At 37.9% G+C, this 25,868-nt stretch overlaps 1 protein-coding gene across 2 annotated transcripts in view; it reads right to left on the bottom strand.

Annotated features, from left to right (window-relative positions):
- Nucleotides 1-25,868, bottom strand: part of Znf521 (zinc finger protein 521) — a 240,016-nt gene that overhangs the window by 139,111 nt on the left and 75,037 nt on the right. For both annotated transcript variants that reach the window (XM_015482213.2, XM_048806411.1), the window contains exon 2: nucleotides 13,010-16,362. In XM_015482213.2, coding sequence (XP_015337699.2) covers nucleotides 13,010-15,922 — 2,913 coding nt within the window. In that variant the 5' untranslated portion in view covers nucleotides 15,923-16,362. The remainder of the gene's footprint in view (nucleotides 1-13,009; nucleotides 16,363-25,868) is intronic.

Below are 25,868 nucleotides of genomic sequence, written 5' to 3'. Positions count from 1 at the left end.
GGACACATACCTTTATTTTTTATGTGGTGCTGAGAATCAAACCCAGTGCCTTCTACATGCAAGGCAAGCACTCTATCACTGAGCTACAACCCGGCTTCCATTACACACACACACACATACACACACACACACACACACTAATATTTTTTAGTTGTAGATGGACAAAATATCTTCATTTATTTTCATTTGGTGCTGAGGCTCAAACCCAGTGCCTCACACTCTAGGCAAGCACTCTACCACTGAGCCACAACTTTAGCCCCCATTATATCTTATGTTTACTATTATGTATTAATTTTCTCTAACAAATTACAAGTCTTCAAGGGGCTATATTTGTATAAGTAACTATAACATACAGTTATAGGTACATATTTGTCAAATAACTATATTTATATTTATATAAAGCCCTCCCCTTTACAAATCTGGTAGCTAAATGACTTTGTATAGCAGTAATTAATAAGTCTGTTATCTTAAATTGAAGAACCAGAAAAGGAATAAAACAGTAAAATCACAGGATATTACTCCCTAAAGTCTGAGATATGCCCCACCTTAAGGGCATAGGGAGTGTGGATACTGCTTTTTCTAATTACACAAAAGAAAAAAGTCTTACTGGTATGTTAATATGTCTTTAATGCATCTACAACACTTGATAAACTTGCTTGCAACAATGAAAGAACAGGTTTCAGGCACACAGTCTTTGAAGGTATGAGTCTAACATCTAGAAATTTGAAAACAGTATTTTGTATTTATTGTTTTAGTTTTATATAAATCTTCTATATATGATGAGTGGTGTTGATTGTGCACTTATAGTTCTATTTTTGTTAAATATAAAGGCTTATAAAGATGATTTATAACAAAAGGTAATATATAAAGAGCAACTATTAAACAACCACCTATATGCCTGGCCCCCTGCCTACCTTCCTAGGGGCCTTCTCAGACAATCCACTACTGTCTCAATTGGCATTTCCTATATTACTAATGAGAAAACCTACTATCTTATGTTTATATAACATTAATACTTTCTGTATATGAAATGCCTCTTCATGTTACTTTCTTATTTTCTTATTTGGTAATTTGTGCTCTCCTATTGATTTCTGGATGTTACTTACATATTTTTGAAATAATTTTTTCCAGTTATACACATTAATGTTATCTTGTAGATTTAATTTTAACTTATTCATGGTAACTTTAACTTTAAAAAAATCCTTAAAAAATTTTTAAGTAGTGACTTTCATTTACCAAAACAGAAATTTTGTTAAATTTTATTTAAAAATTTAAAATGGATTTTAAGTGGATCTCCTGAAATTGAACCCACTTCTTGTGTTAAAACCCATTTTAATTATAAAATAGGATCTGATTTGTATACATGGTGGTTTAATTTATTATTATTTTTTTAAATTTCAATGTTATAACTTATAAGTAAAATTGGTATAGATTTTCCTTTTTTACTCTCTTTGGTTTTGATATCAACATTACACAAATCATTTTATTTGTGATTTATACTGTGTGGTCTTGTTTAAGAAATCATTACCTCAGTTAAAGTCACATAAATATTTTCTATACTTTTTCCATGAAGTTTATAGTTTTGTCTTTCAAGTGTTTATACACGTGAATAGAAAAATTTTATATATGTGTGTAGGGATTCAATTTTTCCCCATATACATAATAAATTCAATACTCCATCCATTCTCCATAAAGACTATTCTACACTGAAGTTATTTATGTGTGATATCTCTTTGCTGAAATCTATTTGGTTCTACAGACTAATCATGCCATCTTAATTACTGCAGATTGATTATAAATTGACTAGATAGTAGGACAAATACTTCCCTGCCTAGTCTTTTCCTTCAGATGTATCTTTGCTATTCTTGACATTTCATTCTTCCATACACATTTTGGAATCTTCTTGTCAAGTTCCAAATACATACACACACACACACACGTATTTAAAAACCAATGAAATTTTCATTGAAATAACATTGAACCTTTTTGGGGATAACTGATAACTTTACAATAATGAATTTTCCTATCCATGAACAAGTCACAGCAGATCATTTATTTAGTTTTTAAAAAATATTTTTCAATAATGTTTTGTTATTTTTCTCCAGAAATGTTTTGCACATTCTGTAAGATTTCTTTCTCCTATACTTAAATGTTTCTGCCTATTACAAATAAGATTATTTTAAAACTTGTATTTTCTAGGGTTTTTGCTTGTTTGAGGGTTTGCCAGCATAAATAACTGGTTGACTTAAATGAGTTGATGTCTAGCAACTTTGTTAAAGTTTTATTATAATTATCTTTAGAATCTTTGAATATTGTTTTATACACAAATGTATGCTCCACATTAGTTTAATTTCTTTTCAATTTTTATGCTTCATTTTAATACTTAAATTTATTTTCATTTTACCTTTGTTAATAATATTCTCCCACAAGTGTGAAAATATTCATTGCATTAAAATTTCTCCACTAATTATAATGTTTACCCAACAATATTTTTCTTAGGTTAAGGAAACTGCTGTTTATTCTTATTTTAGAGTTTTTATATGATGAAAGATGTTGAATTTATTTTCCTTCTTTAATTTGTTTATGTGGTAAACTAAATAAATAGATATTCTGAGATTGAACACACCTTATATTCTTGTGATAAGTACATTTTAATCATAAAATATAATCTTATTTCTTATACATAGGGCATTTAATTTATATGTTTTTTTCAATTTTTTAGATGTAAATTTGCTCTAGATTTTTTTTTTTTTACCATCTTTGGTTTTTATACCAACATTAGACCATATTCATTAAACAAGGTGAAGTGTTCTCTCTTTTTGTATTTTCTGGCACAGCTTTAGAATTATGTGTATGCTTAAGGAAAACTCTCTTTGAAAGCCAGCTGGGTCTGGTGTTTTCTTTGTGGGAAGATTTTCAAGAGTTTATTAAGCTCTATAATGTTCATGATATCATTGTACTCCCCACCCCATTTTGAGCCTGTTTTGATAACATATTATCCTAAGAGTGTTTCCAGATAGTTGAAACCTTCTAGCTAGTAGCATAAAGTTATGTATAGTATTCTCTTATTCTTGTGCAATTTTTAGTATTCTTTGTAAAATTTTAATAGAAAAATAACAATTGTATACTAAACTGAAGTGTTCTTCAGGGCATTGCTTGGTGAGATCTTACATGTGTACACAACAGTTTAACAACCTCATGGAGCAAAGGTGGAATACTTCCAATTCCCAGAAGACTCTCCCTACCTCTTTCCAATTGGTTCCATCCCAGAGGTAACTACTCTAGCTTCAATCATCACAGGTTAGTTTTGCCCATTCTTAAATGTCATCATCTGTATGTGTGGGTGCCTTCTTTTAAACATTTTGTATGTGCATCATCCAGGTTGCTGTAGAGCAGGAGTTCATTCTTTACTTCTGTGTAGTATTCTATTTTGAATAGGACGAATGTGTACCATTATACAAATGCACATATTCATTCTATTTTAATGGACATTTCGGTTGATTCCAATTGGAACCTTACATTCATAAAACTACTAGACAGTTCTTATTCATAACTTGTGGTAAATATATGCCCCAATTTCTCTTTAATATGAACCTAGAAATAAAATTGATGGGCATAAAATGGACTGGTATTTACCATCAGTATATTCTGACCAAGGTTCAAAAATAGTTGTATGAAATTAAACTCCCAGAGAATTCTAGTTATTCTTCATTCTCTCAAAGAAACAACACTTGAATTCTTTTTTAAGTAGCGTCATTTTGATATGTTTAGTAATTGTCCTATTATCTTTTTAACTTCTGCATGTATGAAGATGTTTCTCCTTTTCATTATTAATATTATTTACTTACGATGCTTTTTACTAATTAATCTCACCAGAGGTTTATGAATTTTGTTATTCTTTAAAAAAAAACCTAAATTTTACTTTGTTAGCTTTCTTGTTGTTTCTTTGTTTTGTTGTAATATTTTAAAAATGTTGATGGACCTTTACCTTATTCACTTATTTATACGCGGTGTGGAGAACCAAACCCAGTGCCTCACACATGTTAGGCAAGTGTTCTACCACTGGGCCACAACTTCAGCCCCTCCTTTGTTTTTTATTTCAATACTTTTGCTCTTAGTGTGATTTTTTTCCCCCTTCTACTTTGTATGGGGTTATTTTGTTGTTCTGTTCTTCATATCTCAAATTGCATCTTTAATTCATTGATAATATGCTTTTCTAATTTTCTAATATACATTTTATTTTCTAATAACATTCTAAGTACTGATTTAGTTACATCTCCCAAGTTTTTTTAAATGTAATTATCTTTTAATTGTAAATATTTTAATTTATATTTTAAGCCTTCTTTGTTTTTAATTTTTAACTTTAAAATTTACAAAGTTTTTAAAACACTTTTTTCATTTATAACTTATTTGTATCATAGTCAGAGAATGTGACCCGTGTGATCCTCATCTTTTAAATGTGTTGAAACTTACTTTAGGATAGGAAAAGAGTAAAGGAGACCAGTTGACATTTGTCCTGGAGACAGGAGCCAAGAAACAAATAAATAAATAAGAAAACAAAAATCAGTAGTACCCTGTGAGTGTGGGACTGAGCAAGTTAGCAAAAGCGAGAACACACAGGAAGCAGAGACAAAGTTTCAGACAAGATTGGCCAGGAGAAGGATGAAATATGGATCAAAATGAGAGAACAATGAAATTATGGTGTGATTTGATTAAAGGGCTATCAGAATCTCCAGGGAAGCTGAAGATGAGGAGTTAAATAAAGGTTGGGGGGCGGGGAACCTGAAACAATATTTCCTCATCTCTAAGTGATGAAATGAAGCAAGTGGAAAATGCGAGTGAGGAGAAAAGAAAGGTGGATTAATAATAAAAGCTTCAGAAATATACAGATATAAAAAGGTAAAAAAATGTAAAACAGCCAAAACAAAGTATAAACCAGGGAAATTACCTATTTGGGATTTTTTAAGTCTTTGGCAAAGGTTCTCAAGTTTAGGTTCTCTGTTAAATTGTTAAGAATACAAAGTACATGTAACAGAAAACTATAACATGTGAGAGAGAGAGACATATAGAAATGAGAGATCCCAAATGTAGCTTTTGATTATTCAAAATCATCTTGAGTAGATATTTAACTAATTTCCGTCCTGATACAATTTTAGCCAAAAATATAAAAGCTCCTCCTCAACAGAGTTCTAAGACTATGTGATTCCAAAATTTTTGAGCCCAGTACTGAAAAGATGAATATTATAGACAGCAATGCAAGATTCATGGTTGTACACAAAAACATTCCTATTTTAAATTTTTATAAATTCTAAGAAGATACTGTCACCATTGGGAAAACATCATCAAGAAAGTTCAGAACTGGAGGTGAGCACAGAAAATCTAAGGTGGGTAGTGGGGTGGGACACTGGTCCACACAAAGTGATCATGGGGCTGGTGACACAGAATAAACATGAGGCAACTGCTTCCAGATCCCACACCCTGATACTCATTCCAGGGTCGTTAACTCCTTTTTCTAGTACTTGGTACATACCAAGCAAATATTGAACACAACAACAATGGCAGGTTGAACATGGCAAAGCCAATTCAGACTATTTCAAGAACATCTTGAATCTTAAAATTTATTTGGTCATAGAAATCTTCTACTTAATTTTTAAATACTGTTTATTTAGAGAGAGCTTACCCCCATTTATTTTTGTTCTTTGAATACTTAGCAAAACTTAGTATCAGCAATTTTAAATACAAAAACTTTAAAGTTTTTCTTCAACCTTCTATTTTTTTTTTCAGCTCCATATGGCAATTTTATTACGCAAAATAATGTAAAACAGAACTCCGAAACTTGAGTAGGTTTTGACTTATCACCAGGTACACTGCCATTTTCACAACAAGAATCCTGAAGGGAGAATGTTGACTCTCAGCCACCTAAGTCAGATATTCATATTAAAGATGAATTCTGAATTGTTAGAAACTTCAAGCCTTTTAAGCATATTTGTTTAGATCAAAGCTCATTTTAAAACATCTAAATAGTTTTGAACAAAATAAACAATATCTCTATGTCCTAGTTACTATGTATTAAATGTACCTGCAAACAAGTAAACAGTGTTTTTGTTACTCTGAAGTACTTACACTACATTCTTTAACTCTGTTGACTGAGCCATTAGGATAAATTGATGGGTGTTCAGATGTGAAAAAGGAAAAGGAGCAAACCAATAAGGACAATTTTCAAAGGAAGGAAGAGACCAGCCTAGATGAGATTTTCAGGGAAGGTCAACCTGACAAATGAGAAAGGTCCAGTGAATCTGAGGAGCTGATGGGAAAAGCCACCCTGGTGAGGAGGAAGCACGTAGAGCGGGTCAGAGGCTGATTCCTCTTCAGGAAGTTGGAAACGGTGCATGAGAAGAAGTCCCCCAAACAAAGACAGAAGAGCCTCTCAGAGCCAGGCTGTGCCTAGGCTTCTAAGCTGGTGAGATATGCTGTCATTTTTTTTTTTTTTAGTAAATGGGAAGCCATTGAAAACATCATCACTTCCAACTGCAGCATGGAGGATGGATTGGAAGCCAGTAGAAGATGAAGGAGAGGCAACTGAGTATCCAGGAAAGAAATGCTACTGCCTGGACCAAGATGATGGCTCTGGAGCTGGGCAAAGGGAATGAAGCATCTGAAGACATTTGTACTTATTAACAGACTAGATGAGAAGAATGAGAGAAGAGAGGAATTGAGATGATTTCCAGGTTTCTTGCTCGAGTAATTGGGTGTCGGGTATTTCCCTTTATTAAAATGATGGAAATCTGGAAGAATAAGTTTCAGGAAAGAGAATCACCAGTGTGGTATGTACACACACCTAAGAGAGATGCAAATTGATAGGTGAAGCTTCACTGAAATGAACAGGAGATCTAGGTAGGAAATACAAATTTGGAAACTCTTTCCATAGACATAGTACAGTAACATGAATAGAGGAGCTGCCCATCAAGAATAGACAGAGCAGAAAACCAGGGCAGAGCATGAGGAACACCAGGTAAAGCCTCTAAATGCAGCAGTGGAAAATAAACTGGGAGAAGGATGCCACAAAGTCAGAGAGGATGTCAGGAAAGAGCTGCCCCTCGGCCTAATGCCACAGAGGAAATGAACACAGACTCTTTCTCTAACCTGGAGAATGAGAACTGGTAGCCATGGCAGGAGCAATTGCAGCTTCACTGGGAAATAAACCTTGAGATGGACTGGGATCAAACAGCACATGGAACCCATGCTCACAAAGCCTAGGGCAGAATGTCAATGAAACAACACTCTGAGTCCATCCAAATGGGGTAAAAATACAAACAGCAATCCTATGCCTAACACACATGTTCTAGGTTCCTGTTACTGTGCCAGGGGCTTCCTGCATAAAAATGCTTAGGGGGACAGGTGTCCTGGTGCACAGGAGAAGAGCTCTAGAAGGGACCGTGCATTGAGGCACTTGCCTACCATAGGTATGGTGCTGTTTCAGGTATTAGATGTATGAGACTAAGTAAGTTCCTTCCCCAAGAAATTCATGAGAAGAAAAGAAAAATGTAAAGAGATAATTATAATGTAGCAATTTTTATATAATACTTACTACATACCATCATTACAGGGTATTCAAGGAGTAGGGAGGTATGTGTGGTGGAAAGTCAGGGTCTCTGGAGGGCTTCTAGAGCAGCTGCTCTCCAGTAAAAGAGTAGGCTGGACCCCTCATGGAAGAGGGAAGACATCCAGGAGCATTCAGGTAGAAGGAACAGAACAACCTTAGCAAGACAGAGGCACCTTGATGTGGACTGTGGGTTAAAGTGCTTCCAATTACAGAATAAGCTAAGGATCAGGATAGGAAGGGAAAACTTGTTCAGGGGTCCAAACCTGAAGGGTCCTGTTCTATCATAATAAATATCATATTGTCCCACAGTGATGGAGGTTCATAGCACTTAAAAATGCTTCAAATAGGAAGTGACATGCTACACAGATTTGTGTTTTTGATAGATTGCCCTGGCAGCTATGTATAAACAGATTCAAAAATAATAAGACGAAAGTCACAGGGACCAATTCATGTTACTGTGAAAGATGATCTGAGACTGAACCTGAAATATGGAGAGGAGGAGGAAAGAGGGGTTGAGTTAAGAAGTATTCATAAGTGGGTATGGAGAGGAGAAAAGGAAGAGACTGGTAAGATCAGTGGATCTATGAGTGAAAGGAAATATAAGGAAAAAAATCAGGTTTAGAAAAAGATGAGGAGTTCGATTTTAGACCCACTGAGTTTGAAGGTCATGGATAGTCCAGCAGACAGTGAGTATATGAATCTCATGCTCAAAAGAAAGAGATGGGTTGGAGATACCATTGTTTTTCTATTTAGCTTCACTGAGGTGTAGTTCCCATAAAAATAATTTGTGAATTTTGCATCTGGTGAGTACTAACAATACACACAGTCGTGTAACCAGTTCCTAATCAAGCTATAGAATATTTCTGTCAATTCACAAAATTCTCTTCCCATCCCTTGGAGACAAAATTTGGAGAATAATCAGTAAAAGGTGGCAGTCAAAGCTATGAGCTTGGATGAGCTCACATGAAGGGTACAGCAATGGGGATACCAATTATACAAGTGGGCAAAGGAAGGAGAAGGCGACGGAATGCTCACAGAGGTATGAAGGGAGCTAGGAGGAAGACAGAGGCTTAATAAAAAGAATGGCCACAGAGACAAGTACTTAGTGACAACAGTAACTAAGATATCTTTTTATAAAAAGTGCATTACGTTGGTACAATTAGGACAGCAGAGACCTTAGAGAAGTCGGCTGCAGTAAAGTCATGGAAGCAGAAAATCTTTTGCAGTGAGCAAAAGAAATGAAAGAGAAGAGGAAAGAACACTGGAATCCTGGGATGATTTTGTGTAAAAGACAAGGCTTAAATGGTGGTTAGAAACAATACCTGTGAGAGTATGAAAAGAAAATCTTGAATCTGGAGTTGGAGACCTGAACCAGTCAGTAGCCTCCACTTACTAGCTGTGTGCTCTTAGACAATCCCAATTTTATCTGGGTCTGTCTCCTTGTGGGTAAAACAGGTGGCTCGGTCAGATGGCCTCCATTGTTCCTTTTAGTTTTCATTCGGTGACACTGTCCATAAATCTTGGAACAAGAAGAGAATGATAACTCTTGCAAGAGCAATTTCAATGGACTGGTGGGGATGGTGTGACTTGAAATGTGAGTAAACAGTCCCTCAGAGAAACTCGACTATGAAGCATCCTGGAAAAATGGAAGCAGAAGGACACATGCTTCCAATATCTATCATAGAAATGTAAAGTCATGAGGTGGCATTTTGAGGTCCAGATGGGGCAGCACCTGACCAGACAGCCAGGCCAGTATCATCAAATCCAGAAGAATCGACATTTATTCAACACCTCATAAATGTCAGGAACCCTGCAAGGTGTGCTGTGTGCAGAAAAAGCTAGATGACCAGAGTTCTGCCTGTCTCCAACTAACACCACCATTTGTGGCCACTGTAGGTTATGGGTAATTGATAGCATATTCAACCTCTGAGGAGCAAAGAATGAATGAGTTTCCCAAATAGTTTATTCAAAACAAAGTTCCATAGTAGATTTAGATTAATAATTATAGGATTGGGGCACAAAAAAATTTTTTCCTCACAAATTCAGAAAGCATTAAGCAAAAGAAATGAAGTTCAACTTCAGATATTCTGTCTTCAATTCCAAATAACTCTGTGACATGACAGCTACCTATAATTAGCCTTCTGTGAGTGCCACATGCCTTGTCTTTCATAGATTCTTTTAAAATTGTATGAATTTATATAACAATCTTTACTTATATCTAAATTTAAATACATTTTAATTAGATAATTTAGTATCAGCCAAGCAATATTTTTTTTTCAGTTTTTGAAAGATGCATTCAAATGTCTACCAATATCCTTATGTGATCATAAATCATGATCCAGAAAAATCTAATCTTATTCCTCACAATATCCATGAGACTAGGTCTGATTGTCTCCTGTGGTCTTCTTTTCTCTTCAGAAGCCTCAATCCTCAGTAAGAAGATGAGATGAAAATATCACCTATACTGTGCAGTCCTTCAGTTCCTACCTGGCACAACTAAGCCAATAGATATTCACATCACATTTCTTTTTGTGATAAAATTTATTCCTGAATAATATGTTTTACTTTTGACAAAGACCTATATAGTAACTTATTCTTTTCCTAGTCTGGCCAAAAATTTACATGCTACTCATAATGTGAAATTACATGTTTAACTTGACTAATCAATAATGTGAACAAATGAATACTTAATATATGTCCTTTTCTTGGCAACATATTATACTCATAGGCTTCTTTTTTGTAAAACTATATGTAAGATAATTTTCTATGTCAGTCCAAATAATATAATCTGCTGTACATTTTTAACTTTAGAGAGTGTCATGTAGAATTCATGACTTAAATAGTATTAATGAATTGGAAAATGGTGATAGTGGATGATGAAAATGTTGAACACATTACTATACTGTTGAGGTACAAAAGAAACATATAAACTGAATCCTAATACCTATTCAACTAAGGACACTGTCGAAAGCCAGGAAAAATCAGGATTCATAGGAAAGTACTGTTTTGTATAAAACATCATTTTTTGACCCTTAGTAGCCAAGTACTTAAAAAACACTACTGTAAGTCTTAAATATTTTTAAAATATGTTAAATAATATTGTATGTAAATGCATGATACATATACAGATAAGCTGTATTATTGATTTTAGCTGTAATTAAAGAACTGACCATGTCTTAGGGATAAAATTTCCTACTTGTGTAACTCTAGCCCAATTTATGTGTAAATATTATTCCTATGTCTGTCTTCACTTTTGAAATATTTCATCTCGAATGGTATTTAGAACATGTAGCAATTTATAAATATCAGAAAATAGAAACCATAAATACATAAGAAGAAATGGGCATATGCCTTTTTATAGACAATTTATTAGCAAACATGAGGAGCAAGTTTTGCTTTATTTTATTTTATTTTATTTTGGTACTGAGGATTGAACCCAGGGTGCTTAATCACTGAGTCACATCCCCAGCCCTTTTTATTTTTTATTTAGAGATGGGGTCTCACTAAGTTGCTGAGGGCGTTACTAAATTACTAAGGCTGGCTTTGAACTTGTGATCCTCCTGCCTCAGCCTCCCAAGCCGCTGGAATTACATGCTTGTGCCACTGTGCCCAGCACTTAGTTTTGCTTGATTTTAAATGCCCAATACCCCAATCACACACACAGGCACACATACACAGTCATTTGAAATCACATTTACACACTATTTAAGTATGAATATTCAAACTTCTAGAAAGAGAAATGAAGAAATTTCTGCATAAATTTTTTAAAAATCCTTATTGTACTACTCTAAAATACATAAGACATTTTGGATACAACTGGGAAAGTTTTAATATGAACCTCTTATTGATGATATTCTGCATTTATCTAATTTCTTATTAATTGAATTGTCTTAGTTAATAATACCATGGTTAAACAAAAAAATGCCCTTATTTTAAAGGATATCAGTATGTACAACTTATTTTCATATGGCTCAGGCTAATTAAAAAAAATTGCAGAGACAGAGATGGGGGTGGCAGGGAGAGGAACAATAAAATGTTTCTGTGTTCCTCTCTGGTAAATCTGGCATCTGTATACATGACACACACGTGTTCATCTCATTATTCATTTAACTTTTCTTCAGGCTTAACACTTTTGAAATTAAAAGAGTAAAAAAAAATCATTTCATGATTATAACAACTAATAATTACTACAAAAGATTCTACTGTATTCGATCCCACCCATGAGCCATGATCAAAACTATGTTCTCCCAGCTGCCTTCATCAGTTTAAAAGGATTTCATTTATTCAAATGAGAGAAAAGTGCAGATTTACTTGGGGAGGGGAGAAGGGAGAGCAGCTTCAAAGTTTGGGAGCCTGCCTGTCACACAGATGCCACATTTGGTGAGGATGGGCTCTCTGCTGCCTCCTCAGCTCTCCCCCACCAGCTGCCTGATGGCTATCTGCAGGGAGATGCAGGGAGCCCTCCAAGAGGGTGTGAGTGCAGAGACAAGATAAGAAAATGCAGTCACCCCAAACTGAAGGGACAAGGATCTCCCTGGGGTTTTCATTTGGATGGATCTCCAGATAGGGGCAGGTAGGGAAGTAGAAAGAGCTATTAGAAAACAGGTGATAAAGCAAAAAGAAATTACATTAAAAGGAGCTATCCTCTGCTCAGCTTCTAGGAATGATGACTTATAAAACTGCTTCATTGTAAATGAACTTGTTTCTTCTACTCATTGGGGTAAAGAAAACATGAAACTACGGTACTCTGAAGCTAAGGGGCGGGGGGAAACGACATTAATTTTGAAGCCCAGAGAGTGAAAGACTCAGGGATAGCGCCTTTAAACAGATAATGGGCATGTGGTGCTTAATAAATGCAGGGGCTTTTAAAAAACCCTGTTGCGAGTAAGTATTTTCCTCACTACCCACAAGACAAAGAAAAACAGTGAGTGTTGACAACACAGTATTAAAAAGCCACCCTTACCCAATTTGTTATCCACCAATATATATATTCTTTTTAATTTACTCTAAGCCAGCGTGTTGGCTCCTACTATCTTACTTTTGTGTCATTATCTCTCTGCCATACACACAAGTCATAGCTGGGGATTTCAACTCGCGGTGAAGCTATGCTGAGATTCCAGATCTCAGTGGTGTTGGCATGAGTGCTGGTCTCTTCAGTCATAGAGAAGACAATATCCTAGGGAGACTGGAATTAGTCCTGTTTTGCACCATTCAAGCCAAAATGCTGCTTATCAAGAAGCAAGTAATTGCCAGCTAATGGCTATGGGGGAAAAAAAAAAAAACATTGCATTTCAAACTAAGCATTTTTTGGCACATGACAATAAATAAGGCTGTGGAGAGTGCAAGCATAAAGTGGGGATAGTTTCTTGAGGAGGTTAAATAGCAAATGTTAGAAAGGCAAGTTACCTCATCGGACTGGGAGGGACTGATTCTGGGCATGGGGGACACTTGTGGTGTTTTCAACTGCGAGCTGTTGCTATCTGGCACGAGCTCTCGGTGCACGGTTTGGATGTGGTTCTGGAGTTCACTTTCAGACTCGAACTTCACATTGCAGCTGGAGCAGCGCGTCTTCAGTCCCCCTGCCTTGCCTTTGCCCTCGATGGCACTCAAATTCTCATTCTGGCCCAAACCTGCTCTATTCGTGCTGGGCGGGAGGCTGATGCCTGGGCTACTGCTCTTACTGAGATTCACGCAGCCAGCACACAGACCATATGGCAGGCCGTTGATGTCAAGTTTCACCAGATCTTGCTTGGAACGGAATTCTTTGAGGCAGGATGCACACTTGTACAGTTTTTGGACATGCTGGCCACGCCCGGTGGTCTGGACTGCGGACCCATTCCCTGTCTTTTGCATGTGGAATGTCCCATGGATTTTGAGTTCCAAGGTGGAGGTCACAGTCTGCATGCACACTACGCAGCGAAATCCCGTCAGAGAATTCCTCAGGTCAGGGTGCATTTGGCAATGCTCCAAGAACTCCTCTTCACTCTGGAGAGGCATCTTGCAAATCCGGCAGTTTCCAGTATCAAGGCTCTTACTGTGTGTGACTTTGTGTTCTGTAAGAGTTAAAAGGGAGGGGAAACGTTCTCCGCAAATAGGGCACATGTAGTGTTTGACGGGGCCTAGGTGGGTCTGCATATGTTCACGCAGGCCATTTTCAGAGAAGAAGGTTCGAGAACACACGTTGCACTTGTAATTCCCTTTAATGAGCTCGGCTTTCTTCTTCACAATGGCACTTTCTCCAGGTCTGATGTTGTGGTCCCGGAGCTGGTGATTCTGCAGCAGAGTTTCCATAGTGTACGCCGCCCCACAGATGTCACACCCATACATAGGCTCAGAGCTGTCCACATCTTCCTCGCTCCCATCGTGACTGTTGTGGGACTCCTGGCTGTTGGTCAGCAGGGTCTGCAGCTCCACTTCTTCTTTCTGCACCTGTTCAGAGGCTCCATTTGTGCCGCAGTTGGGCGTCTTGGTTTCAAACACACAGTGCTTCTCTCGCAAATGTTTCTCTAGCAGAATGATGGCATGGAAGGCTTTGCTGCAGAACTTGCAGTTGTACTTCTTACTGTGAGTTGTGATGTGGCACTGAAGCTCCACCTCAGTGCCAAAGGACTCACCACAGAAGATGCACTTGTGCACCTTGCCTTGGTTTTCCAGGTGGTTGTGTTTCACGTGGAGCTGCAGGTCAGTCTCGTTGCGGAAGTCCCAGTTGCAGGACGTGCACCGGTAGACCTTCTTTTCATTACTGTGCTTCACAGCCAAGTGCAGCTGAATGGAGACTTTGGAGTCAAAAACTTCTTGGCAGAGGGTGCAGCGGAAGAAAACAAAAGTGTGCATGTCCAACAAGTGTTTCTGAAGGTCATCCACTGATGTGAACTGCTTGTCGCAACTCTCACAGATGTAGTAGGTTGAGGTGATCATAAAGTGAATGGTCACATGCTTCAGCAAGGATTCTTGGTTGGGGAATTCCTTGTTGCACTGAGGACAGGTCAGTTTTGGCAGCACAGTGTCGAGATGAGTTTTTAAGTGAGTCTGAAAGCTGTCTAGGGATGTGTACTTAGCACCACACTGATTACAGATATATTCTCCGGCGGGACGCGCAGGTGCGCCCCCTACTGCCTGCATCATCTTAAGAGATGTCTGCTCTATGGCCACAGGAGATAGGGGGCTCAAGGCCCGGGATTTTTTCCCATTGTGAATATAATTCAGGGCCAAGGGAATGTTTTTATGATTCTCTTTGATATGCTTGTTCAGCTTAAGAACACTGTTAAATATTGGCGAATTTGTACAATAGGAACAGGAATAGACTTCCACTACTGGTTCTTTTGGAGTCCCAAGCACTGGGGACCCAAACCGAGAGCCACTGAGGTCACAATGAACCTGTCTTATATGCTCTTCAAGGGAAGAGTCAGTGAGAAACCCCATATAGCAATGAGGACAAAAGAATGCATTACTATCCTTAGCTGCAGGGTTTGCAAATCCGTGAGAACATCGGATGTGCTCCTGAAGGGTGTTGAGGTCGTTGACAACTTCAGAACAGAAGTTGCACTGGTAAACTATGGCAGGCATGGCAGAAACAATCAGGCCTGGGTCCTGAGCTTCGTGCACTTGCTTAAGATGTTCATTTAGGTTATAAAGTGAGGGTAAGACCTCCAAGCAATACTGACAAATATGGGCCTGTTCTGGCTTATCTAAATGCATAGTTTTTAGGTGAATCTGCAGAACTGCAAGACTCGAGAATAACTGCTTGTTGCAGTAAATACAGCTGTAGGTAACTTTTGCTTGTTTACTCGAGGGGCCGGTCATGTCAGGGGTTTGTTGAGCAGCCCTCTTCCTCCCTCGACTCTTTGGGATTGGTGGGGCAGCCTCCACCATGGTTGAACTGTCCACTGAGAGGTTGGAATCTGGAGTCGTGCTGGACACGGAGGTGTAGCCCACCGTGACCAGGGAAGGGCTGTTGCTGTGATTGCAGGACTCCGGTTGCTGGTGACTGTCCATGTGGCTGTACAGTTCTTCGACTGTGTGGAAACTCTCAGAACAAATGCTGCACGAGTTCTTCTTCTCCCCACTGTGCACCTGCTCCATGTGGTTCATGAGGGAGGTCTCCTCCACAAAGAGCTCGTGGCAGTAGACGCACTGCAGGGCAGCTCGATCCTCATTGGGGGAGCATTCGGGGTGGCACTCTGCAATGTGCTTCTGGAGGTCTTCCGGGAAGTCAAAGCCTTCCTCACACTGACTGCACTTCTGAGTGTCCTTCATCTTCCAGTCCTCCATCCTGGAACCAGACTGGGAACCGTCCTTGTTCCTCTCATGAACCTGCATGTGTCCGTGTAAGGAGCTAGAGGACAGGAACCCACGGCGGCAAATGGCACATTTATATGGCTTGTTGGACGTGTGAGTCTTTAAGTGGATCTTCAAGTGATCACTCCTGGAGAACGCAGCATCACATTCACTGCAGTGGTACTTCTTGTCCCCGGTGTGGAGCTTTATATGGCGGTCTCGGCTCCGCTTGTGTTTGAACAGCCGACTGCAGTAGGTGCATTTGAAAGGCAGTTTGTCACTGTGACTCTGCTCATGGTGCTTTAGGTAGCTGAGGCGGCTAAACGACTTGTCACAGAACTGACATGGGTATGGCAGTCCAGGGCCACCTTCTTCCTCTCCAAAATCGCAACCTTCTCCATGACTAGGGGAAGTCTGGTCCTTGCTAGAAGGTGAGGAAGCTGGCCAAGAGCACGTGGGATCATCTTCAACATCCACTCCATCTGCAATGAGAAGCAATGGGACATTTCATTACATGTGCTGAGAATTATGAATGAGTCTACTGTACCATTTCAGCAAGTATGCATGGTTGGACCATCTTGAACCTTTCAGGAAAGGGAAAAAAAAAAGAATATTTGAGTGAGACATTTTCAAATCTGACCCCAAAGCTTTTATTCTACATTTACTTTTTACTGGGCTGTAAAATATAAAAAGATATTAAATAGTTCTATGTCTAAATTACCCTTTTATTACTTTTTTATCATTCTTCCTTAGAAGCAAGGTATATATTACACATTGACAATTTTATTAAAATGCAGATTTTAATATATTTAATGTTTCCTTTGTATTCATTCTAAAATGATTTGCATATTATGTGAGCATCTGAAGAACCAAATGAAAAGAGGAAATATTACAGGAATGATTTAAAATTAATGCAGTCAACCCAGATGTCTAATATTTAATAAAAAAATTCCCTCTGCATTTTGCTTGTTTTTCTATAAAAAGGCAATTCTGAAGACCAAAATCTTTTATGGGGTTCTTATTGATACAGACCTTATTGCTTTCAGCAAAAAAATATTAAAAAGTAAGCACATGAAAGAAGACAGAAAACACAATAATAATTATGTCTTGTGTAATGAAAGACAACCAGGATTTCTTCAATAACTGAAAGATTCGAATACCATAGGCCAGAAAATGGATTATTAAATGTTAGAAGGGTACTGTTCGATATTACATGTAGCTGGGATCAGCCAGGATCAAGAAAAAAATGAGAGTTTCGCAAGGGCCAGATTTTAATAGTGTATTTTGTTTGGAAAGTTCAAGAGGTGGCCCACCATTTCTTCCTTTTGCAAAAAGCTTCAGCGGCCTGAACTTCCTTAGCTAAACAGGACCTGCACTTTGAGGTGAGCAGAGACAAAGCAACTTGTGAAAAACTGGAAACAGGAAAAGTGATAAATGATTATGGTAAATGCTGAAAGATTTATGAGTAACAAAGAGAAGACAAACAAGACTGCAAGCCAGATATAAACTTCGCAAGTTATCCATAAAGGAACCCTACATTGTACTTGTATTAGGTTGCTTCTTGAAAACTATGTTCCTAGAAAACTATATTCCTAGCACTCTTATTTCTGTTGCCTTCTTAATATCCAAGTAGAAAATAAGACTTTCTCAAAACAGGTTATGAACCACCTTTTTGCTTTTCAAAACAATCTATCACTCAAGATCAGAAAAAATTTTCAAAACATGCATCCTCCAAAAGAGCAAGATTTTTCCCAAGTACAGAAAAAAGGCAAGACTCTGGAGTGAAGCTAGTGGGGAACATGTTTTGGTTAGAATAATGGGCTCAATTTAGAATATTATTAGAATATTCCAAGAGTCGTCAGTGAGAATCAGATAATGAAAGTTTTTAAATTCTTCAAGATGAAAGTTCGCTAGCAAGAGAAATGATGAACATAAAAGCAGAAACTGGAGAGCATTATGAAACAAATTCCACGTCTGCTTTCTTTAAGGTAACAAGATTTTACTAGATTGTCAGCCTCTTCCTTATCCACAGGAAACAGATGAGGATCATTCCTTTCCTGCATCTAGAAACTGATGACAAGACCTTCTCACTATCAATGCCAGATGGCAACCCTCTCACCCTGAGAAAACAACCAAACACCATTCTTGGATCCCTGCCCACTGCAACAAAGCTCCGCCATACGAGTTGAAAACCACATGATTTTGCATCCTCATTTATATGACTCCATAATCCAACATGCTTCCAGCCTAAGAAAGGGCTTGATAATTGCAGGTGTGCTCCATATTTAAAATGAATGCATGAGGAACACATGCAGATAAACTTACCTCATCACCCAATGCACAGAAGGACGATTTTAAAATAAATAAATAAATAAATAAAACCCCCAAGCCCCAAGATGATCTGGTTTTTCCCTAAAAAGGTGTTATGTCCCTAAAGCTGGTATCCCTAAACCAAATCAAAATTTGCGATATTTTCCCTTACTGAAAAAAATTACTACTTCTTAAATCTGCTCAGCATTCTAGATAAAAACCTATCACACTTCACATTTGTCTTTTATGCTTAAATCCTGCTGTTTCACTTAAAATTATTTTCAAACACATCATCTCATTTGTACATTTGGGGGAAAACATTGAATCAGAATTTGTCATGCATCTAGACTGGGAGGAAATAACTATTAAGCTTGAAAATTTAGCAAGTGAATTTATCATTAAATTGTAGACTGTGTCTGGGTATGATATATTATTATACAAATGCATAAAGAATTATAGAGCAATGGACCATTATAAAAAGTGTGCAGTCCCTGACACCATGTTTAAATCAGGTTCTTGTCTGTGGTCCATGCCTGACTATGCTTATTACATAACTGTTCTCTTAAGCTTGTAAATTTCAATGACATGTCAAGTGAACTGAAGGTTAGGATCAAGTTTTTACCTGGGATTCAAGAGAGCTAGAAATATCATCTTCCCTGTCTCCTGTCCCCTATCACTTGTCCCTGTAATGGAAAGACATAGAAATAGACTACAGAATTCATAAGACTGAGGGAAAGGGTTAGAATGGATTGAGCAGAAACAAGAAATGCTATTTTTGGAAAAAAATAAAAGTTCCCTGAAAGGCTGATTTTCTGCTTTGCAATCTAAACTGTAAAGATCTTATTTGCCAGTACTATTTTCCCTATGTTTTTTATTGGGGCATTTTAGTTGTACATGCACACAATAACACAATATAATTTGGCCAATATCATTCCCAGTATTACTCCTTCCCCTTTCCACCTCCCTTCCCCTGGTCCCATTTCCTCTATTCTACTGATCTCCCTTCAATGTTCATAAGAACCCCCAACACCTACCTTTCTTTTCCTTTTTCCTCTCTAGCTTCCACACAAGAGAAAACACATGGCCCTTCACTTTCTGGATTTGACTTATTTCACTTAACATAGTGTTCTCAAGTTCTATCCATTTTCCTGCAAATTACACAACTTCATTTTTCTTTATGTTATTTGCCAGTATTATTAATGGATCTACTCTCTCGGGGACACACAGAAACTCAATGACAGAACTCCTAGCAGGTTTGGTCCAGGTACAGAGGGTACCAGACCCTCCTAACACTTGCATGGTGGTGTCAACTCTGCCAACCATTGGTAACATCTGCCTAAGTCTTTGAAAGTGACCCATCCCCACTAACTTCAGCTTTCTGGCAGTCACAGTGCAAGCTATGCTGAAATAGCTAATATAGATTTAAACAATCTCAATTTCTCTTTTACACATGGAAGAACTATGAAGGGTTCTTTCAACTCTGGTTTCTGAATCAACTTGAACTTTTTCCCCTTCGGCACTCACTAAGTGCTACTTAGGGGGACTGTCTTTCTGTGTTATGGCAAGTTTTCTGCATTTCAATGTGAAGTGCTTAACATGTCCACGTTAAATTTTAATTTTTGGAATCAGTCACTTCACACTCACTGACTCTCAGAGAGCTATAGCTCTTACAGCTGAAAAAAAAGAAGAAGAAGAAGAAGAAAAAGAAAAAAGAACAAACTTTGTTGGAAATCGGCTTACCAGCCTAAAAATCTATTTAAAGATGCAAATGTGTGTGCATAGTTTGTGCAGATGTTTTTCTACAGCAACTGTACTTGCTGAGTTTCACCATTTCCATAAAGCACATTAAAACAAGTGTGTGAACACTCCGAGATGAAAGTCTCAAACACTCCTGAGACTTTCCGTGGAAAGTAGAGCCGCCTGACTTTTCTCCAAGCAGACAGGAATGCCCATGATTCAGCAGCCTGAGTAAATAAAAGAGGTCCTTATTTCCTAATTTTGCTGGCTGGCCACACTGCAGCGGCCTCTGTGCTCCTGCCAAGGGGGATGCAGTACTGGAACTACACCCAGCCGCTGAAGGCCTGCCTTTGTTAGCCAGCCAGGCTTTCCCGACCATCTTCTGGCATCAAAACGGCCATATCCTGCAAGGAAGACCTCCATCTCAGGCTCAATGGCTCTCCAATCTGCCTAAAAGGACGGAACAACAGATTTTGCCGGGTCTGTGTCAGAGGAGGACAGCTGGAAACTCAGTTAGCAGCAGAGCAACACCTGTTCCGTCATATTTATGGGGGAAAGTGCTCACTAACAGAAAAGTGAAGTCATACTCAGAGTTATTCCACAGAAAATAGGTACCAGAGCACAAAGTACCTTTGTGACATGAGCTACCAGCCCCTCATGCACCAGCCCAGGGAGGAGTCAGCAAACACTGGACATCATCTTATCCTGGCTGCTGCTGCTGAACAGACAAGCACACTCGGCAGGGCCACCCAGTCCTCAACCTTGGGCCTGACAGTCTCAGTTTTTAGCCTGCTGTTGTGGAAGCAAAATGCCAAGGGTCCCAGCCATGCTTTGGTTTTCAAGTCTAGTTGAAGTAGCTGATATAAAAATGATAGGACCCAAAGAGGAGGAAGAGGATATGTGCAGGAGGATTAGAAGCAATGCTCATGCTTATTGTCTATCATTTAGTAGATCCTAATGAGTGTAGGATATACACCTCCTGAAGACAGGGACAAAGCCTTCCAGTGTTGATTCCAACAATACTGGCAACCTGGAATTATTATGGAGAATCTGAAGTAACAGAGTAGATTGAATCACTAGATGTTAAGGAAATTATCCAAGCATCTGAAGTTATGAAAACTTCTGACACATCCAGCTCTTCTTCACAGGGCTGGGTTGGCGAGAAGCTGACTTGCTGATATCCTTGTGCTACCTGAGTTCATTCATCACACCGGCAGAGTACGCTCTTAAGTACTCATCAGGGACTCAGTATCGTGTGTGCAAGTGCCACACAGCAAGGTTTCTTTAACAGGGGCAGGATTTACATCAGTGTTACTTTTCAAGTGAGGAAAAGAAACACAGATACTGACAGGCCTGGTCCATCCGGCTGCAGGAGTGCCATGACTCAGAATATGAACTAGAAGTCAAGAGTATGGAGTTTTATTTCTAGCTTCATAACTGACTTCGAGAGTGACCTGGCCAAGTCATTTAATCTGCCCCTACCTAGGTATTTCACCTGCAATATGAAGATAATAATTCTCACTACTTACCCTCTGGGGTGTTACAAAGATTAGTGAATGTTTCTAGGGCACCTTATCATTGCTGGAAGAAAAGCTGCATATGTAAACAAAAAGATTTATATATATTGCATGTATTCTGTTTCCATGTGCAAGCTTCTAGGTATATAGTACAAACACATTTGAACATTTTCTTTCCTTTAATGGAACCCCTGGAATATTAGTTATAAAGATTGGCCCAATGGAAATCTACAGCGCCTTAAGCATTCACAGTTGTATATACAGTCAGCAAGCAAATAAAATATAAATAGTTGGTGATATCTAAAAATTAATGGACCATAAATCCTTTCTGACTATATTCCAAGTATTAAATTATCATACAGAGGATATAATCTTGGGTCTTTGCAGACAGGTAACCTTGTAACAAGTATGTTTCTATGTAATTCTGAAGCCAAGTATATAATTTTGAAATTACCCTTAAAACATGAGCAATACAATCATGGCATTATTTAACATTATAATAAGTTAATTTGGTAGATTATTTTTTTCAGTATCAAACAATAGGTTAATACATAAAACCAAAACACATTTCCAGGTGCCCCTCCTTTCCTTAGATGATTCTTTATTTCTGCCAGCAGGCTGTTGGAGCAGTTCTGAACTTCCTTGCTAAAGAGAGTTCACAGTGCTTTTCTCATTCATTAGCTACCTGAGCTACCTTATCAGAAGCCGAGAATCCTGAGGGAAACATACAGGTGTGTGTGCAAATGCTAGGAGAAGTTAGGCACTACAAGAAGAGAATGGTATTTTGTTGTTGTTGTTGTTACCAGGGATTAAACCCAAGTTTGTTTAACCACTGAGCCCCATCCCCAGTCCTTTTTTATCTTGAGACAAGGTCTCCATAAGTTGCTTAGGACCTTGCTAAGTTGCTGAAGCTGGCTTTGTTTGAACTTTCGATCCTTCTGCCTCAGCTTCCTGAGTCACTGGGATTTACAGACATACGCCACCACGTCCAGCCAAAGAGAACAGTATTTTGAAATGTATCTAATAGACACAGATTTAAAAAGGTATTTGTTGTGTTACTTCAGTGCTATAACAGTAATGACTCTACTTTATCATATTTAAAATCTGCCAACCAAATTATGCAATACATTTTCAGAGCAATGATTTAAATTGCTAAGGGATAAGGTCATTCCAAATAAACCATTATGCATTCTTACATGATTGCTTCCTTTCATTCTCAATAGAAATGTCAACATTTTAGGAAAAAACTGAAACTTTAATAATATCTAACGTTTGTACTTTTTTTTTTTGCTTTGCTTTTACTTTTTTAAACCAACAACTCCACATTAAATTCACTCCTATACCGTGTAACTTACTTAACTACTTGAAAATGAATACTCCTTACTAGGTGTTCAAGAGAAATGTGAACTTTAAAATTATTTATAATTCACAGATGCTTTTAAATTGTGCAATATTCCAAATGGTTCTGAAAGGACCAATTAAATGCATTAACAGGTTATGGGGGAAAAGAGTGGTCACCCATTAAAGACAGCAGCTGTGGGGAGTGGGAATTGGTGGTGTGCAATTTTTAACCCAGTCTCAAGATGAATTCCAGATATCAGAGCTCAGAGGTTATTTTTTTTTTTCTTTTCATAGTTCCTGGTAAAAAAGAGACTCACTTTTTCCCCAACAACATTAAACACTTCAGATGAGCCAATGCAAGAGATAAAGAAGTGGCTAGCACTCCTCCACTGCTCTCCTTGGGTAATCCTGGGCTTTACATCCATGCTGTCTTTCACAGGCACATTTGCCCTGCGTGTGCAGAGAGAAGGACAAATGTTTTGCTTGCTGTTGCTTAAAGTTCATTTGAACAGACGGAGCTCAATGAATTCCATCTTCCGCAGCCAAATTAAACAGAAAACAGTGCATTCTTAAGCAGTTCACACTTAACTCCACCTCTCAAATCAGAGGAAAAAGCTGACGTGAAACAGTGAAAGAACAGTCATCGTCTCCCTCACGGAAATCCAGACGGAAGCCAGACAGAAGGAAAGTGGTTTCCAATTATGTAGAGGGTGAGAGCTGTTTTACTTTTCAATCTTCTGGCTCACTTAAAAATGTATATAACTAATGATAAGCACCAACCTCTTGGAGTTCAATAACAAGCAATCATGTATCACACATCTGTTTGCAGTGCTGTGACTGAGCACTCTAAGCTGTTTAACATGTCTATCTCCCTTTAATAATGACAGGCGTTACCCAAGTAGATCTCCTGACTCTGTATTCTTCCCCCCGCCTCTATTATTTTAAGGCAGAGGGCACTTATTAGTTACTATATATTCTTTGTTCTTGTACCAAAAAGAACTTCTGAAGCAGTTATTCGTTGTTTATTTAGTTCATTCATTTATTTAGCTACCATTTATTAAGCATCCAATAATATATATGTGGCTCAGGTCTGATACTGAATTCTTGAAATTACTTAGTTTTTGAAGTTTTTATTTCCTTGTCTAAAACACAAAAACAAAAACAAAAACAAGCCAGCCTGCCTCATAGAAAGTACTATTAGAATCAAATATGACATTGTATGAAAGGGCCTTCAGAACTGCTAAGGTGTAGAAATGTAGTAAATTATTACCACAACTATGAAAGCCCATGTTACCTTTCAGTTATAACTGATAAATGTGAAAAGAGCCCAAAGGAATAAAAATCAACTTTATTTTAGTTGTTGCTTTTCTCATATTGAGTTTCTAACAATTTTAAATGACTTAAAGGGCACTTTTGTTTAAAAATAAAAAATAAACCAAAACACCAAAAAATATCTTCTGAATGCCACTTGGAGATATCAGGAAAATCGATATGCAGAAGCTCATTCCTTAATAGCTACACACACCGGCAGGTTGTGATTAATTCATTAGTAGAGTAAATCCCCACCACAGAATGGCCTGCATTCTAAGTGTTGCAGCCACATTCCATAATGCCGACACCACCCTATAACTCACTATTTTGCTTATTTAGAAATTCCTTGAGGCAAATTCTGTTTTGCTTCAAAAATCCCTTGTACTAGTATGAAATATATCTGTTGAGCGTTAAAGAAACAGACACATCTTTTGAAAAATACAAAGTAAATTACACAGTGTTACCATGTACATCATTAGTGATTTTTAAATTAACTTCTTCACTAGGGAAACATAAGGTAAAGAGGATTCTTCCACTGAGAAAAACTAAGTTTTAAATGGCTTCATTAGGGAATGACGGATCTCAGAAAGTTCATTCTACCATGTTAATGGTTTTTTGAAGACTGGCCGTAAACAGAATTTTCTAACAAAGAAATCAAATTCTATTTCGAAGTGACTAGAATAACAAAATGTTTTGACATGTTAAACTACACTTTACTGAGTATTTTTCCAACATGAAGGCTTTGGTCCAAGGCTGGAAAACTTTGGGTCACCAGGAAATACAACATTCCTACAATGTGGTTATTGCAACTGAATTTCACATGTATAGTGTCCGTGGCAGCAGTAAAGCCAACTTGAATTTTAGGCAGTTTTAAAAGGCCACACTGTATACTTCACTGCAGACATGGCCACTGGAGAATACAAAAGTGTTGAAAGGCTAAAATTTAATTAATGAACAATTAGCACCCCCTGTGGGTTCATTGTGCAGTAAAGTGATAAATACAGTTTGCTAATGTAGAAAAAGCTGTTACAAAGATGGGGGGGTTATCACTACAATGATCCATTTGCCATTGTAACACAATCGGCCTCAATGTTCGTGATTTTGACACTCTTGTGTCTAGCATACGAGAATCCCATAAAGAGGCAAATAGTCATTTTTAACTTTGTTAAGGTACAGACTCACACAGGTTGTTAGGATGAGATAAAAATGCCAGTCAGATGGCTGGTCAGTACACCTAGCCAGCCACCCAGCAGCTACGACTCAAAGTACTTTCTGTTGCCTACTCCCTACTTTTCTATGCTACCATAGTGTTGAAAATTCAGGGATGTTAGACTATCTTGAAACTTTGTACATGAGAAGAGGTCTACAAGCAGGTGCAGTGGCACACACCTCTCTAATCCCAGTGACCCGGGAAGCTGAGGAAGGAGGATCACAAGTTCTTGGCCAGCCTGGGCAACTTACCAAGACCTTGTCTCAAACTAAATAAAAAGAGTTGGGGAAGTAGCTCGGTGGTAAAGTACCCCTAGGTTCCATTCCTAGTATAAAAGTTAAAAAAGGTAGGAGAGGGGGATCTGCATAAAATAGAATTTGTACAGTGTTTCAAGAGACTCACTATTTTTCACACTGGCACTTACAAAGTAAAATTAAAATTAAAAAGTGAGATCACTCAGATCCTAAGTAATTCGAATGATAGAATGAGATAAGGTTTATAAAAGTACCATATAAACTGCAAAGAAGAAAACTGTTTTCTGAAAATAAATTTAGTAAGGGTA

This window comes from Marmota marmota, unplaced genomic scaffold (genome assembly GCF_001458135.2).
Source record: "Marmota marmota marmota unplaced genomic scaffold, marMar, whole genome shotgun sequence".
Classification (NCBI taxonomy): domain Eukaryota; kingdom Metazoa; phylum Chordata; class Mammalia; order Rodentia; family Sciuridae; genus Marmota; species Marmota marmota.
Note: the sequence above shows the minus strand (reverse complement) of the source record. Positions and strands in the feature narration are given on the sequence as shown.